We start from the raw sequence: 13096 nt of genomic DNA, 5'->3' as shown, positions 1-13096 counted from the left end.
AAAGTAATTTTATAATTCTCAAATTCAAAGTAATGCCAAAGATGTGGTTAGATTTTTTTTTTTGGTGAAATGGGTACATGCCACACAATTGCAATTACAACAAAGTGCCAAGGTTATAATGTTATATTGTATTTTTTTAATTGTGTTAATTTAATTCCAATAAAATAATTATAGTTAATTTTATTTTGATTTTGTATATTTATTGGCGTAGCTTGCATGTAATCAAGGCTATAATCTAACTGATAAATGCCAACTTACTTGTTTATTTTTTATACATAATTTAAAAGATCTAAAAGGGCTAAAAATATAATAATTAATAATTAGCATTATTTGAAAAACAAATTAAACATAAACATTATAAAAATAACATAAACATGAAAATAACTTTCAAAAAAAAATATACAAACACATCTAATTATTTATTCAAACAAAAGCATAGGATAATATTGAAATCTATTACGTCAACATTTGAATATTTTTAAGCTATACTTGGCCATTTTACTTTATTTTTAACATACAAATAAATTCTACAAACACATCTAATTATTTATTCAAACAAAAGCATAGGATAATATTGAAATCTATTACGTCAACATTTGAATATTTTTAAGCAATACTTGGCCATTTTACTTTAACATACAAATAAATTTTCAACTATTTATGCGAGAAGTTTAAACTTTAAAGTTTCTAAGCTTCAAACAAGTTTCAACATCAAAAGATAAGCTGACCTTATTTTTGTTTGACATTTCTCTATATAGTAATTCTATTGATTACTTTTGTAAGAAGTTTAAAGTCACGACTCAGCATGTAAATGTAAATCCAGCAAAAGAAAACATTTAAATTCAAAATAAAAATTTGAATAAATTAAATATCTAAATAATAATCAAATCAAATAATGACACAAAACTACACATTTTTATGCCGATGTAATATGAAATTTGAAAATAAATAAATAAAAAATAAAGTAGTATTTATCCCATATCACTTTGCTCATCAGTCATCAATCCCATGGACTCAACGAACACTCTACTGGCAATGTGGGGTACCTTTCATAGTCCTTGCAATAATCATAAATAACAAGGTTTCTCTGCACCCAAGCATAATCCATTTTTTGAGAATCAGAGAGATGCCAAGCAGAATACTGATCCCACCAATTTTGAGTGGTGGTTGAAACACATGCAGGGTATGGATCTTCCCATTGGCAACCATCAACACTGAAGTCTTTGTAAGAGGACACAAATGGGGCCTTCTTCCAGTCTGTCTTCTCGAGCCCACCTCTTGTGGCCCATTCATCGGCATTCCATATGCTAGAAAACAGGTACATGGGCTTTTCGTTGGGGAAGAAATTATTTGCTTCCCCATTGTTCTTGAACACCCTTACGGGAGTACTATCCACAAAAAACCTGTTTGCATATTTGAATAGCAATTCAAGCTAGTAATTGTCAGTATAAGTTCTTCCAAAGCCCATGTTAGACTTCCCCTTGTGTCAATGTATACGTTGATGAATTGTTAAGTATATGGAGTATGGAACACCTCATGTACACCCGCCATTACCAATCCCATAACTAGAAAAATTAAAGGGAGTTGTTACACATGGATATGAGCATGATTTTTCGTAGTCAAATAGCCATGCCACATGGATAAGGCCCATTACCTAATGGTATTTTGTCTCTTAGGTGAGGTACTAGTTTATGGAATCGAGCTTCCTATACACATAAGAAAAACAAACCAAAACAAAACTAAACTTTGGTGCATACCTTAAGTTTCTCAAATAAATTCAATCATGTAATTGTATGGACTAATGTAACACAATCAGAATAGTATTATTTGCTCTTAATCATAATTAAATTCAACTGCGTAAGTTTTGACCAATACGTTTATATGGTTGAATTTTGATAAACATATGTACACCACCAATCACAAAATTTTCCCACTGTTTACTTGTGACTGCTGAAAAGTTGCTTCAATCATAACCGGACATGTTAACAATTGTGAAAAATGTTTGGGTCTATGCATTACTCATTCAGTCAAAAGCAACAGAGTAACTAAGACATCTTTTGTCTCCAATATTTATGGTGACTGCATCGAAGTTTTTGATGAATAACCACATGTACTAAGTGGGGAGGAGAATCTCAACAAGTAGCTCATAGAAAAAAGAGTGAATTTCAATTGCAAGAGAAACTTACACAATCTGGTGGTTGTTCCAGAGGACAGAATAGGAATGGAAATCCTCAGTGGGGTCAAACCAAAGCATATGCCTCATCTCACGGCCACCAGTCCCATTCTTGTACACATTAGTCTGAATAAGATAAGGCTGCCCAGTCCTATTCCCCAAGAACTCAATATCCAACTCATCTCTCGTTGGCCCTGCCCCATTTTCAGAGCACATCTACAACATAAATTTTTGCCAATCATTTTAATTAGCCACTCTCTAATTACAATACAAATGCTATAAATATGAAGCAATAAGAATCAATGTCAAAGACTTACATAGTAAGCTGTTACTACACCGGCAGAGTCACCTCCGACCAACTTGAGCTTCATGCTAAACCACCCAAATCTGTATCTTTGTTTTGTTTGAAATCCACAGCCTATTCAACAATACAATAAAAGAAAACATAAACTATACTATAAGTTTCTTATCACAAAGACTATCTTTAAACTAAAGCAAGCAAAAATAGAATTAAGTATAGCTAATCTTGTGTATATATGGGTGTTACCTGTTTCTTTGTCTAATGAGAGATACCAGATCTGCCCATCTGGGGAGGTTGAAAAATGCTCCTGAGACCACATTATATCGAAATTGTCTTGAAATGATCCTTTAGAATCAGCTGCTTCAGATATAATAAAGTAAGAAGCAGCCATTAGAGCTGCAATGAAAAGAAGAGTAGCCATTGGAGAGACCCTTCTTTCCATTTTGGGGTGAAGGACTTTGGGGGAAGAGAAAGAGGCTTCTAAGCTGGGATCTCTGAGAAGCAGTTGCATTAAATGGTCAATATTCGAATAAGGATTTTTTTTTTTGAGAATATTTGAATACGGATTTTGCACATGAACATTGTCTGGTTAATCATTTAGTTATTTATATGTACATTTTTGCCCATGTAATACTATATAAACGTTTGTAGGTTATTTGATAATAATGAGTTAATAATTGGTCATATTATATAGTTACTTAAATGTTTTTTACATCTCACACCGGGTGTGATTTAATGATAAGAGTCCTCGTTCTGTACTCAGAGAGGAGTAGTTCGAGCAATAGTCCTAACAAGGTCCGTGTAATATACGTGGTATTACCTATTACCGTCACGTGGCATGGGGTTGATAAGCCCACACCGGAAACCCCCTTTTTAATTCAGCAAAAAAAAAAAAAAGTTTTCTACATCAAATTTTATGATTTATATATGAATATGGGGAAAAGAAAATTAGTCTTATAGATATCACTTGACCCAAATAAGTATAAGACAAATGTATTATAACCCATAATATTTAACTATTTTTTCTTTTTTGGTTTTTTCCCATATGAAGATAATAATCAAACGTGATGTTATGTGGAAGAGTGGTTTTATTATATGTGGATTGAAGCCTATAGAAATAGTTCATTTTCAATAACAAAAATAAAAATCATTCTTTAATTGTTCTAATTTTATAAATTATGTAGCTAAGAAGCTTTTCTTTTCAGTCAATTCTTTTTGTTGATGGGAACACCATACCTTCACTGTATTAATCTTTACTTTTTTAAATGGGGGATTTAGTATTATAATCAATGCTTTGACATTTATCAAAAATAAAAGAAATTTTTATTTTTAAGCAAACAAACAGAAAAAAAAAATGATGAAAGTACTTTGTACCGACATGGGCAATTTAGGAATTGAAGTGAAAATGAAAATACAAAAAATGGGGTACTGCCGAACTGGAGCTTAGAGAAAGCCAGGCTGCCCTCCAATGGGTTTTGGCAGGAATTAAAAATGGAGGTGGGATCCATGTGTTTGCATCTAAGAGCGTGGTGTGATTTTCATTGGTCATACAATAATCAGAAAGTTCTTGGATTCGACAACTGGATTTGGCGGTCGGAAATTAATAAGACTATGTAGACTATAAGAGCTCACATTAGATTTTTGTTTGGTCAAAAGTTAAAAAGAGGGTCTTATCAGTGTTTAATACTCAGTATTTTTTTTAATCTTCTTTTAACACAAAGTGCTTTGTGTTTGTTTCTTTTACTTTAGATTGGCATTAGCATTAACCTCTATTAAACAAAAATATTTACTGAAAGGAGTGAATTTGTGCCTTGGAAGTTGCAGAGACACAGACTTGCTTTATTGGTATAAACATGACCAACATGCAATTACAATAACCAAAAAAAGGATATGCTATAATGAATTTTTTTTTTTTTAATAATATCCTTTGTTGTCCTATAAAATAAACCCTGTTTCTGCAAGTGGGCAAAAAAAGGTAACCAGCTTATAAACCTTTTATTAATTTCAATGGCTTAATTATAATTAGCCAATTGATTAAAGGTCAAAATATGAAACATGAAACATTGACTTAGGAAGGTCCACATGCCAGCCAGGTCAGTCAGATTCCTGATCATGAAGGGAAGGCCACAGGAGCCACCCAATAAACCATTAGGAAACTTTATTATTGACGGACATTCTCATCGCAAAGCTGGCATAAAATATAATAAAAAGTACTTAAAATATATCGATGTTAATAATATATATATATATATATATATATATATATATATATATATATATATATGAAATTGTACAATTTTTTTTCTGGTAATTGAATTAAAAAAAAACAAAAAGGACAAATGAGAGATAAAATAAAAGCCACTAATGCTAAAATGAGATGAGAGTGATAAAATATAAGAGAGAGAGAGAGAGAGAGAGAGAGCAACAAAAAATGCCATGAAATTTATGATTATTATTTTTGAAATAGGCTGAACGGATTATGAACTTGAATGATTATGGAGTTTTATTTAATTTTTTTGAATGAGTTTCTTCTTGAATATTTTGTTAATTTGTTGTGGTTTGGGTTGATTTTTATTGTTACTATTTGGGCTTTTATTATTTATTTATTTCTAATGGTTATAGATTATGTTTGGGGGACAATATTATTTTTATGAGTAATTAACATTCCAACTCACATATGAGAACACAACAATCTATAATTTAAAATTTTTGATTAAATGATTCATATGCATTATGCATAATAATGACACATGTCATTTTTTTACTAGAAAATGAAGCCTAAGTCTTTAAACATGTTTGGAGCAAAATTTTATCCATTTTTTTAAGTGATATAATTCATTAAATATATCATGCGGCTAACAATGCATTTAAATGATTTTAACACTCACCGTACAGGAAATCAAAGAAATTTTCCTTTAAATTGTATTGAGGAAATTCGTTCTCCTAAGCTAATTGGGCCTAACTTATCCCCAAAAAAAAAAAAAAGAAGCTAATTGGACTTCTTATTGTAAAAAGGTGGGAAGGATTCTCGGATGTTTCCTCCCATGCCTCATTTTGCGCCACGAGATGGTGTTTCTTCCTTGGCCTTTTGGGTTTGGTGTTTATATTCTTGTTAATGAGGAAAAAAAATAATCAATTGATAAAAGAAGAGTGTTATTAATAGTAATTCTTCTAATAAGTAATTGAATTAGATTAATAGTAATGCTTAGATCTGTCTCAAAAAAGAGTATTTCGTGTAAAAATAGACACCCTAGCATTACATGGCCAAATTACAGTTTAAATGTTCTGTATCAAAGGTTCAATCTTTATAGTTTTTCATAATTTACTCTTGGGAGAGATGAGAATCATGAGATAGTTGACCTTAATCCTCTTGGTTGGCAAAAAGATAAAATTGGCGAGTAGATCCCAGTGTAGAATCTTCTAAGGAGCCAATGCCCCAAAATGCCAATCCAGTTGATTGGTGTGGTTCTATAATATGGAGTAATTCTTAGGTACTCCTGGAGTATGAAGAATGGTGCTTCTTACTCTCACATTCATGGTGAAGTCTGCTCATTAAATTCATGGTGGAGTCTACCATAAATGTGAGAGGAAGAAGTATTATTTCACTATACTCCGAGAGTACCTAAGAATTTTTCCTATATATGTGGGTTTGTTTGTAAAAAGAAGACACAGAGAGAAAAAGAAAAGGAAAAAACAGAAGGAACAAAAAGCAGTAAAGAAAAACAAGTAAAAAATCACATACAACTATACAAGTACAACAAAGGCACAAGAGCTCTTTTTTATTTGATGAACAAGTGTTTTTTTGGATAAGCGCAGAGCTGTCCAAAGAATAAGAGATTGGTATTCGGTATATACCAATTTTCAATCAACATCAAAAGTAGAGTTGTGATGAGATAGTGCGTATTTTAATAATTAATTCAATGGTAGATGAGGTAGTCTAGGCCTCTTTGGTTGGATAATATTAATGGGTTTCCATTATTTAATATTATTTTGATATAAATAAAGATTTTGGGGAAATTAACAACAACATCCGACAGTTTGGCCGAGTGGTCTAAGGCGCCAGATTTAGGCTCTGGTCCGAAAGGGCGTGGGTTCAAATCCCACAGCTGTCAAGGTTAGTCTTTTATTTATTGCAGTTAATTAGTATCATGCATACTTATGGTTCTGCATTTTTTTAACGATAATTTTGCAGTAGCGCCGAAGAATATATAACCTGCATGTATATCAGTTGAGTATCATTAATTATATAAGAATCCTAAATTCCAATAAGGATAGCTTAACAACTTTCTGCTAGGAATAAGGATCTTTGAACCCGTTAAAAGATCCTGAATGAACAGACTCTAGTAACCAAAGATTGTGACAATCAATGCTAGATCCTTTTAGGCTGTTGGATTGGTGCCTAGTAAGGACCTGTGTATGTGGTTACTTAAATTAAAACACAGGTTGCCAAGGAACCCTTAGCAGCAAATATATATATATATATATATATTTATTTATTTATTTTTTCCCTTTAGCCATTTGGAGCCTTTGGCTTCACAAAAACAGAGTAATGTTTAGAAATTATCTGGTAAGTCATGATTTGTTTAAAGAAGTGAACCATTGTGCTACTGAATTCTTCTATTTGTGCTACTCGGTCTCACATGAACAAGAGCATGCAATTAGTTAGAGTGAGATGGAATAAAACCTATGGAACTATGGAAGGCTGTCACAAACTCAGTTACAGATTTCTGTTCATTGGACAATCCTAGGCAAGCTAGTGGTAGGAGAGTGATCTGGGACCGTAGAGGACTATGGATTATGGGTTTTACCCGAATCATGTGGGTGTGGCTACTAGCTAGTTTTGATCCAGAGCTTTGTGTTTTGAGGGATGACCTATTGAAGTACATAAATATAAATTCATTGGCGGTTGAAAATGAGATCATGCAAAGGTAGTCTTTAAATGGGTTATTGAATCTTATTGCAACAATTTACATTATGCAAGTCTTATTACGGATTGTAGGATCCTTCTCGGGTAGATATTTTAAGCACAACAAAGTTTCTCTTTAAACTAGTTTGGAGAGAAACAATTCAAACTTATTATATATATATATATATATATATATTTTTTTTTAGGTGTGAATTTTGAAAATCTAACCGTTGAATTTCATGTTCCTTGTGTTCTTAACATGCATATCAAATTTCGTTCAAATCGGATTTTATTTACTATTTGATCAATGAACTTATTTGTTATACACAATTTTAGATTACAAAAACTTGAAATTTTAACATTTGTTTGATGATATAGCAATTGATTTTTGATTTTCTTGAAATTTTGCAAGCATGAATAATATAATAAGAACATGCAATTCAACGGTTAAATTTTCAAATTTCACACTGAATATAAAAATATTTGATAAGTTTGAAAGGCTTTTCTCCAAACTAGTTTGGAGAGAAACTTTTTCCTTTTAAGTGAAGATAAAGTACTCTTTCTATGAGGCAAAGTATTTTGCTGATGCTCTAGTTAGAGAACGGATGGAACTAAACCAGGATTTTGTTGTATTTTAGTAGTCCATGTGCGGGTATTTGTATTTTGCTTTATTATGACAAGTTGGGCATATATTATGAGAGACTACGTCCTCTTAACTTTGTATTAGTTGTTTAATTTATGAGTATCCTTTGTTTACAAGGAAAAATACAGTAGATTGTTTCGTTTATTATTATTTTAAAGATTATGAAGGTTGTAAGGACATGATGAATGAGGCTCCATTATTTCATCTGTCATCTTCGGAAGAAAAACTAATCATCATGTAGCAAAGTCAATGAAACCTTAGAATTGAATGGGCCTTGATTAGCATTGCATCCCTAAACAATAAATAACGGTCACATATCATGGATAATGATATAGTCAATTGGGCAAATGACTTGGCCCAAAAGCAAACCCAAGTAATCCGAATAATTTTTTTATTAGATGGGGTCAAAATTTCTCATTCCACTTGTCTTGCATTACTTAGTATGGATTTTCCCTGCTTCAAAATGGTTGCAGGACAATGATGGGTTTTACTTGCTTTATCTCATCTCATACGTCATTTAATCTTTTTTTATTTTTTTTTATTTTTATATACAATTATCAATTATAATTATTTAATTGGTACATATTCTCTTTTACCATCTAAAAATACTTGTTTTCTCTCAATAATTTAACTGTTTCACTTGTGTTTAATCTGCTTTTCTTTGATCTATATCTAATTAATGTCGAAAGATGAGTCTTTTGGCTAAATATTATATAAAATGAAGTCTATTTGTGATATGAGAATTGTTCAAAGTTATTTGGGAAAATGAGAAAAAGATGCTAATTTTGATAATATCATTGCCGAAATTATGAGAAAAAGCAAGAGAGAAAAAAGAGACATATGTGATGTAAGGGAGAGAGAGAAAAAAAAAAAGAATTGTGGCAATACTATTGCCGAAATTAGGAAAGAGAAAAAAAATTTGCAATTGTGGCAATTCAATTTTAAAAATATGAGAGGAATAGTGAAAAGAGGAAAATTTGTAATTGTGGCAATTCAATTGCCGAAATATGAGAAAAATATCATTGTTCTTCTCATATTTCGGCAATGATATTGCCACAATTTTTTTTTTCTCTCTTTCCCTTTCATCACATCATCTCTCTCTCTTCTCTCCTACTTTTTCTTAGAATTTCAGCAATAGTATTGCTGAAATTCACAACTTTCCTCATTTTTTCAAAGAAACTTCATTTTATACAATATTCAACTAAAAGACTTGTTGAAAAACTCGAAACCACCCCAATTGGATTTCAAAATAATTCAAACCCATCACATCTCATATTTACCCCAGTATATTTTGGCAATTGAATTGCCACAATTGCAATTCTTTTTCTCTATTAATTTTGGCAATGGTATTGCTACAATTCATTTTTTCTCTCTCTCCCTTCCGTCACATCATGTCTCTCTCTTCTCTCCTACTTTTTTTCAAAATTTTAGCAATAGCATTGTCGAAATTTACACCTCTCCTTATTTTCCAAATGAACTTCATTTATACAATATTTAGCCAAAAGACTTATCGAAAGACTCGAAACCACCCCAATTGGATTAAAATATACTTCAAACCCATCACATCTCATATCTACCCTAGTTCAACTTATCTCGCTTGGTTGCTATCTTGTTTTCGGTCGGTAGGAGTAATAAATTATGGATAATGTTAACAGTGTCCTCGTGAAATATAAAAAAATTAATTATTTTATCATTTTTCAACAAAACATTTCTAAAAATATACTCTAAACCATTTTTCATAAATTTTTCTTAAGGAGGTGTCATGGTTCTTTCCACACAAAAACGAAACTATCTCAGAATTCAGAAGTACGTAGTAAAGAGCAATAGTATACTAATATCTGTACTAGATTGTGACAAAAATTTCTTAGCGTTCTGAACCGCTCAAATTCTATCTTCACCATTCAGTATCAGTACACACTTTCTAGATTTTTGTTCAGATATTTTCCTACTTTCCCACAACCTTCCCACCCTGTTGATTAATACCCTGCTCACACTCATCATTCTCAGCCTTTGATTACCTCACAACATCATCGTTCCCCATAACCATATCAAACACTTCAATGGCAGCCATGGCTACAACCTTCACTTCTTCTCTCCCAAAGCCATCTTTCTTAGACAACAATAAGTCCTGCTTCCATGGCACACCCGTCACTACCTCTCGTTTCACACCCATCAAATCCATTCCACAAAACTCCACCATTTCTATGTCCTTAACCCCACCATACGACCTAAAATCTTTCACTTTCCAACCCATTAAAGAATCCACTGTCTCTCGCGAAATGACTCGCCGATACATGACAGACATGATCACTTACGCTGATACTGATGTTGTCATAGTCGGTGCTGGCTCAGCTGGTCTCTCATGCGCTTATGAACTCAGCAAAAACCCTTCAATCCGTATAGCTATTATTGAACAATCCGTTAGCCCTGGTGGTGGTGCATGGCTTGGTGGCCAGCTCTTTTCAGCTATGGTTGTGCGTAAACCAGCTCATCATTTCCTTGACGAGCTTGAAATCGAGTATGATGAGCAAGAAAACTACGTTGTTATCAAGCACGCAGCTTTGTTCACATCCACAATCATGAGCAAGCTATTGGCTAGGCCTAACGTGAAGTTGTTCAACGCCGTGGCAGCTGAGGATTTGATAGTGAAGGAAGAGAGGGTCTCGGGTGTGGTGACCAACTGGGCTTTGGTTTCAATGAACCATGACACTCAGTCTTGCATGGACCCTAATGTGATGGAGGCTAAGGTTGTGGTGAGCTCGTGTGGGCATGATGGGCCATTTGGAGCCACTGGAGTTAAGAGGCTGAAGAGTATTGGAATGATTGATAGTGTGCCCGGGATGAAAGCCCTTGACATGAACACTGCTGAGGATGCCATTGTCAGGCTTACTCGAGAGATTGTGCCCGGTATGATTGTTACTGGGATGGAGGTCGCAGAAATTGATGGTGCCCCAAGAATGGTAATTATTTTGGACCAGCCTGAATTTTTATTAATCATAAGATTCATAAAAAGTATTGACATTAACATTACATAACAAGTATTGAAATTAACATTTCATAATTTGTTAATATGATAAATTATCACTTATTCTAGAAGTTAAAACGATCACGAAAACATGAATATAATCATTAATCTAACAAGTTAACCATAGAAGGGGGGAATTAGATAGTTGAATGATTATACTAATTTTAAGTATTTCTCAACCATTTTTGTCTCCTATCCTTTCCGATCAATTTAATTCATAACATTTTTTTAATTATTAATTGATATATTAGCTTATAATTTATAGGACTTGAGTGATAAAATTTGAAATACTTTGTAACATCAGCGTGTGAGATTGAGTTCATGACGTTTTTATTAATTAAGTGCTTGTGATTCTGCAGGGTCCAACATTTGGGGCCATGATGATATCGGGCCAAAAGGCGGCACACTTAGCCTTGAAGGCATTGGGACAGCCCAATGCAATTGATGGGACATACAGTGAAGCTGGGGGCATACAACCAGAGCTTATTTTTGCTGCTGCTGAGACTGGGGAGATTGTTGTGGATGCGTGATGATACAAATACAAGGCCATTTGGATTGTTAAATTTGGAATAAATAAAGGAAGAGTGTTGATGAAAATAGACCATTTTGGTAGGGATTACTAGATATTGGATGTGGATATTTGTATGTGATGGGGAAATTTCATTTTGATTTGTGTTAAATTAAGTTCTAATTTAGTAAGCATATATACTATATATATTGGAAGGTTTTGAGAAGATTATTGCCATTGAAATGTTTCCATTTCAGACTTTGCTAATGATTCAAAGCACTGGGAATCAGGTTGCTCTTCGAGCTTTATGACCACTAGGAAGAGAAAAAGGTTAGTGGAGGCTCTAATATCTTATACTTTTAAGGCATAATTCTAGTGAGGAATACAAATATATATATATTTTTTTGAGAATGAGAAATACAAATTACAAAGGCCTAGCATGGGTTATTGTTGTTGTTGTGTTGTTATTATAAATAGATATGTTACTAATATATAAAAAAAAATAAAAAAATTGAACACTAATTTATTATCCAGTTAAAGTGATACCAATTATATTAATTGTTATATCACTTTGTAAAATTTTTTAGTTAAATTTGTAATAACTTAAATTTTTTCTATTTTTTATATTTTTGGGGACCTGCTATTTAAGAGTTCTTGGCATGTGAAGACTGAGAATGAAATATGTGATAAGCAAGTATGAGGTGTTTGGTAGAGTAGTTTGAAATGAAATTTTTGTAGTTTTTTAAAATACGTGTGAGTAAAAAAGTGTGTGAAAATGTTGTTTAAAATATAAAAATATGTGTCTGAACTTAGAGATCAAACAAGTCCTATATCTTTAAAAATGCATTTTGAGTGGGACCTACTATCATCTTCTTTTGTTAAGGAAAGAGACGAAAATAATGGTTGATTTTTTTGGGAAGTTTCTCGATTTGTGTCCAGGAAAATTATTTTTATTTTTCCTTAAGAAAAATACAATAGATCACCCAAAAGACAAACAAACGAAAAAAGATCTTGTATATGTACACAATGGGTTTGGTTTAACTTTAATACTTTTTTAAGTGAAATTTTCTTTTATTTTAATGAGAAATCGTCACATCATTCGTAAACTAAATAAAATATGGAGATTAAAACTCGTTGTATATTTAAAACAATGGATTTAGCTTACCTCCAGCACTTTTTTAATTAAAATTTTCTTTTATTTTAATGAAAAACTGTCACATCATTCATTAACTAAATAAAATGTGGAAATTAAAACCAACTATCATTGCCATTGTATATTTAAAACAAAATGACATATCTAATTAAAAAATTTCTAGAGGTAAACCAAACACACCTATAACTATACAATTTATGTGAGACTGACATGTGGGTTTCACAATTATGGAGTTTACATGTCAGTTTCACATGTCTTATATGCCAACAGCCAAGTGCATAAGATAATTTCTCCAAACAAACAGAGTAACAAAAAGACTGCATATTACATAGGGACTAAACAAGAGATCCTAGACAAAATACTTTCATACTTCCAAACATAATGAAT

At 32.3% G+C, this 13096-nt stretch overlaps 2 protein-coding genes and 1 non-coding gene across 3 annotated transcripts; 2 read left to right on the top strand and 1 right to left on the bottom strand.

Annotated features, from left to right (window-relative positions):
- Window positions 1-835: 835 nt before the first annotated feature.
- On the bottom strand, window positions 836-3045 carry LOC142637440 (putative xyloglucan endotransglucosylase/hydrolase protein 8). The gene is made up of 4 exons (XM_075811715.1): window positions 2721-3045; window positions 2491-2591; window positions 2187-2389; window positions 836-1403 (listed from the first exon to the last, which is right to left on the bottom strand). The coding sequence occupies exons 1-4, from the start codon at window positions 2983-2985 to the stop codon at window positions 1001-1003; spliced, it is 972 nt and encodes a 323-aa protein (XP_075667830.1). The 5' UTR covers window positions 2986-3045; the 3' UTR covers window positions 836-1000.
- Window positions 3046-6506: 3461 nt separating this feature from the next.
- On the top strand, window positions 6507-6586 carry TRNAL-UAG (transfer RNA leucine (anticodon UAG)). The gene has a single exon. It is a non-coding gene; the product is annotated as a tRNA-Leu (tRNA).
- A 3368-nt stretch (window positions 6587-9954) lies between these two features.
- Window positions 9955-11782, top strand: LOC142634170 (thiamine thiazole synthase 2, chloroplastic). Its single transcript, XM_075808460.1, has 2 exons — window positions 9955-10983; window positions 11408-11782. The coding sequence occupies exons 1-2, from the start codon at window positions 10084-10086 to the stop codon at window positions 11576-11578; spliced, it is 1071 nt and encodes a 356-aa protein (XP_075664575.1). The 5' UTR covers window positions 9955-10083; the 3' UTR covers window positions 11579-11782.
- Window positions 11783-13096: the final 1314 nt, after the last annotated feature.

This window comes from Castanea sativa, chromosome 5 (genome assembly GCF_040712315.1).
Source record: "Castanea sativa cultivar Marrone di Chiusa Pesio chromosome 5, ASM4071231v1".
NCBI lineage: Eukaryota > Viridiplantae > Streptophyta > Magnoliopsida > Fagales > Fagaceae > Castanea > Castanea sativa.
The sequence above is the reverse complement of the archived record's forward strand: the minus strand, read 5'-3'. Positions and strand labels throughout refer to the sequence as shown.

Coding starts and splice junctions, on each gene's coding strand:
- LOC142634170 (XM_075808460.1), top strand. CDS start 10,084: ATGGCAGCCATGGCTACAACCTTCACTTCTTCTCTCCCAAAGCCATCT. Junction 10,984..11,407: donor TTGATGGTGCCCCAAGAATG/GTAATTATTTTG, acceptor GTGATTCTGCAG/GGTCCAACATTTGGGGCCAT.
- LOC142637440 (XM_075811715.1), bottom strand. CDS start 2,985: ATGCAACTGCTTCTCAGAGATCCCAGCTTAGAAGCCTCTTTCTCTTCC. Junction 2,592..2,720: donor CTCATTAGACAAAGAAACAG/GTAACACCCATA, acceptor ATTGTTGAATAG/GCTGTGGATTTCAAACAAAA. Junction 1,404..2,186: donor TGGAACAACCACCAGATTGT/GTAAGTTTCTCT, acceptor ATATGCAAACAG/GTTTTTTGTGGATAGTACTC.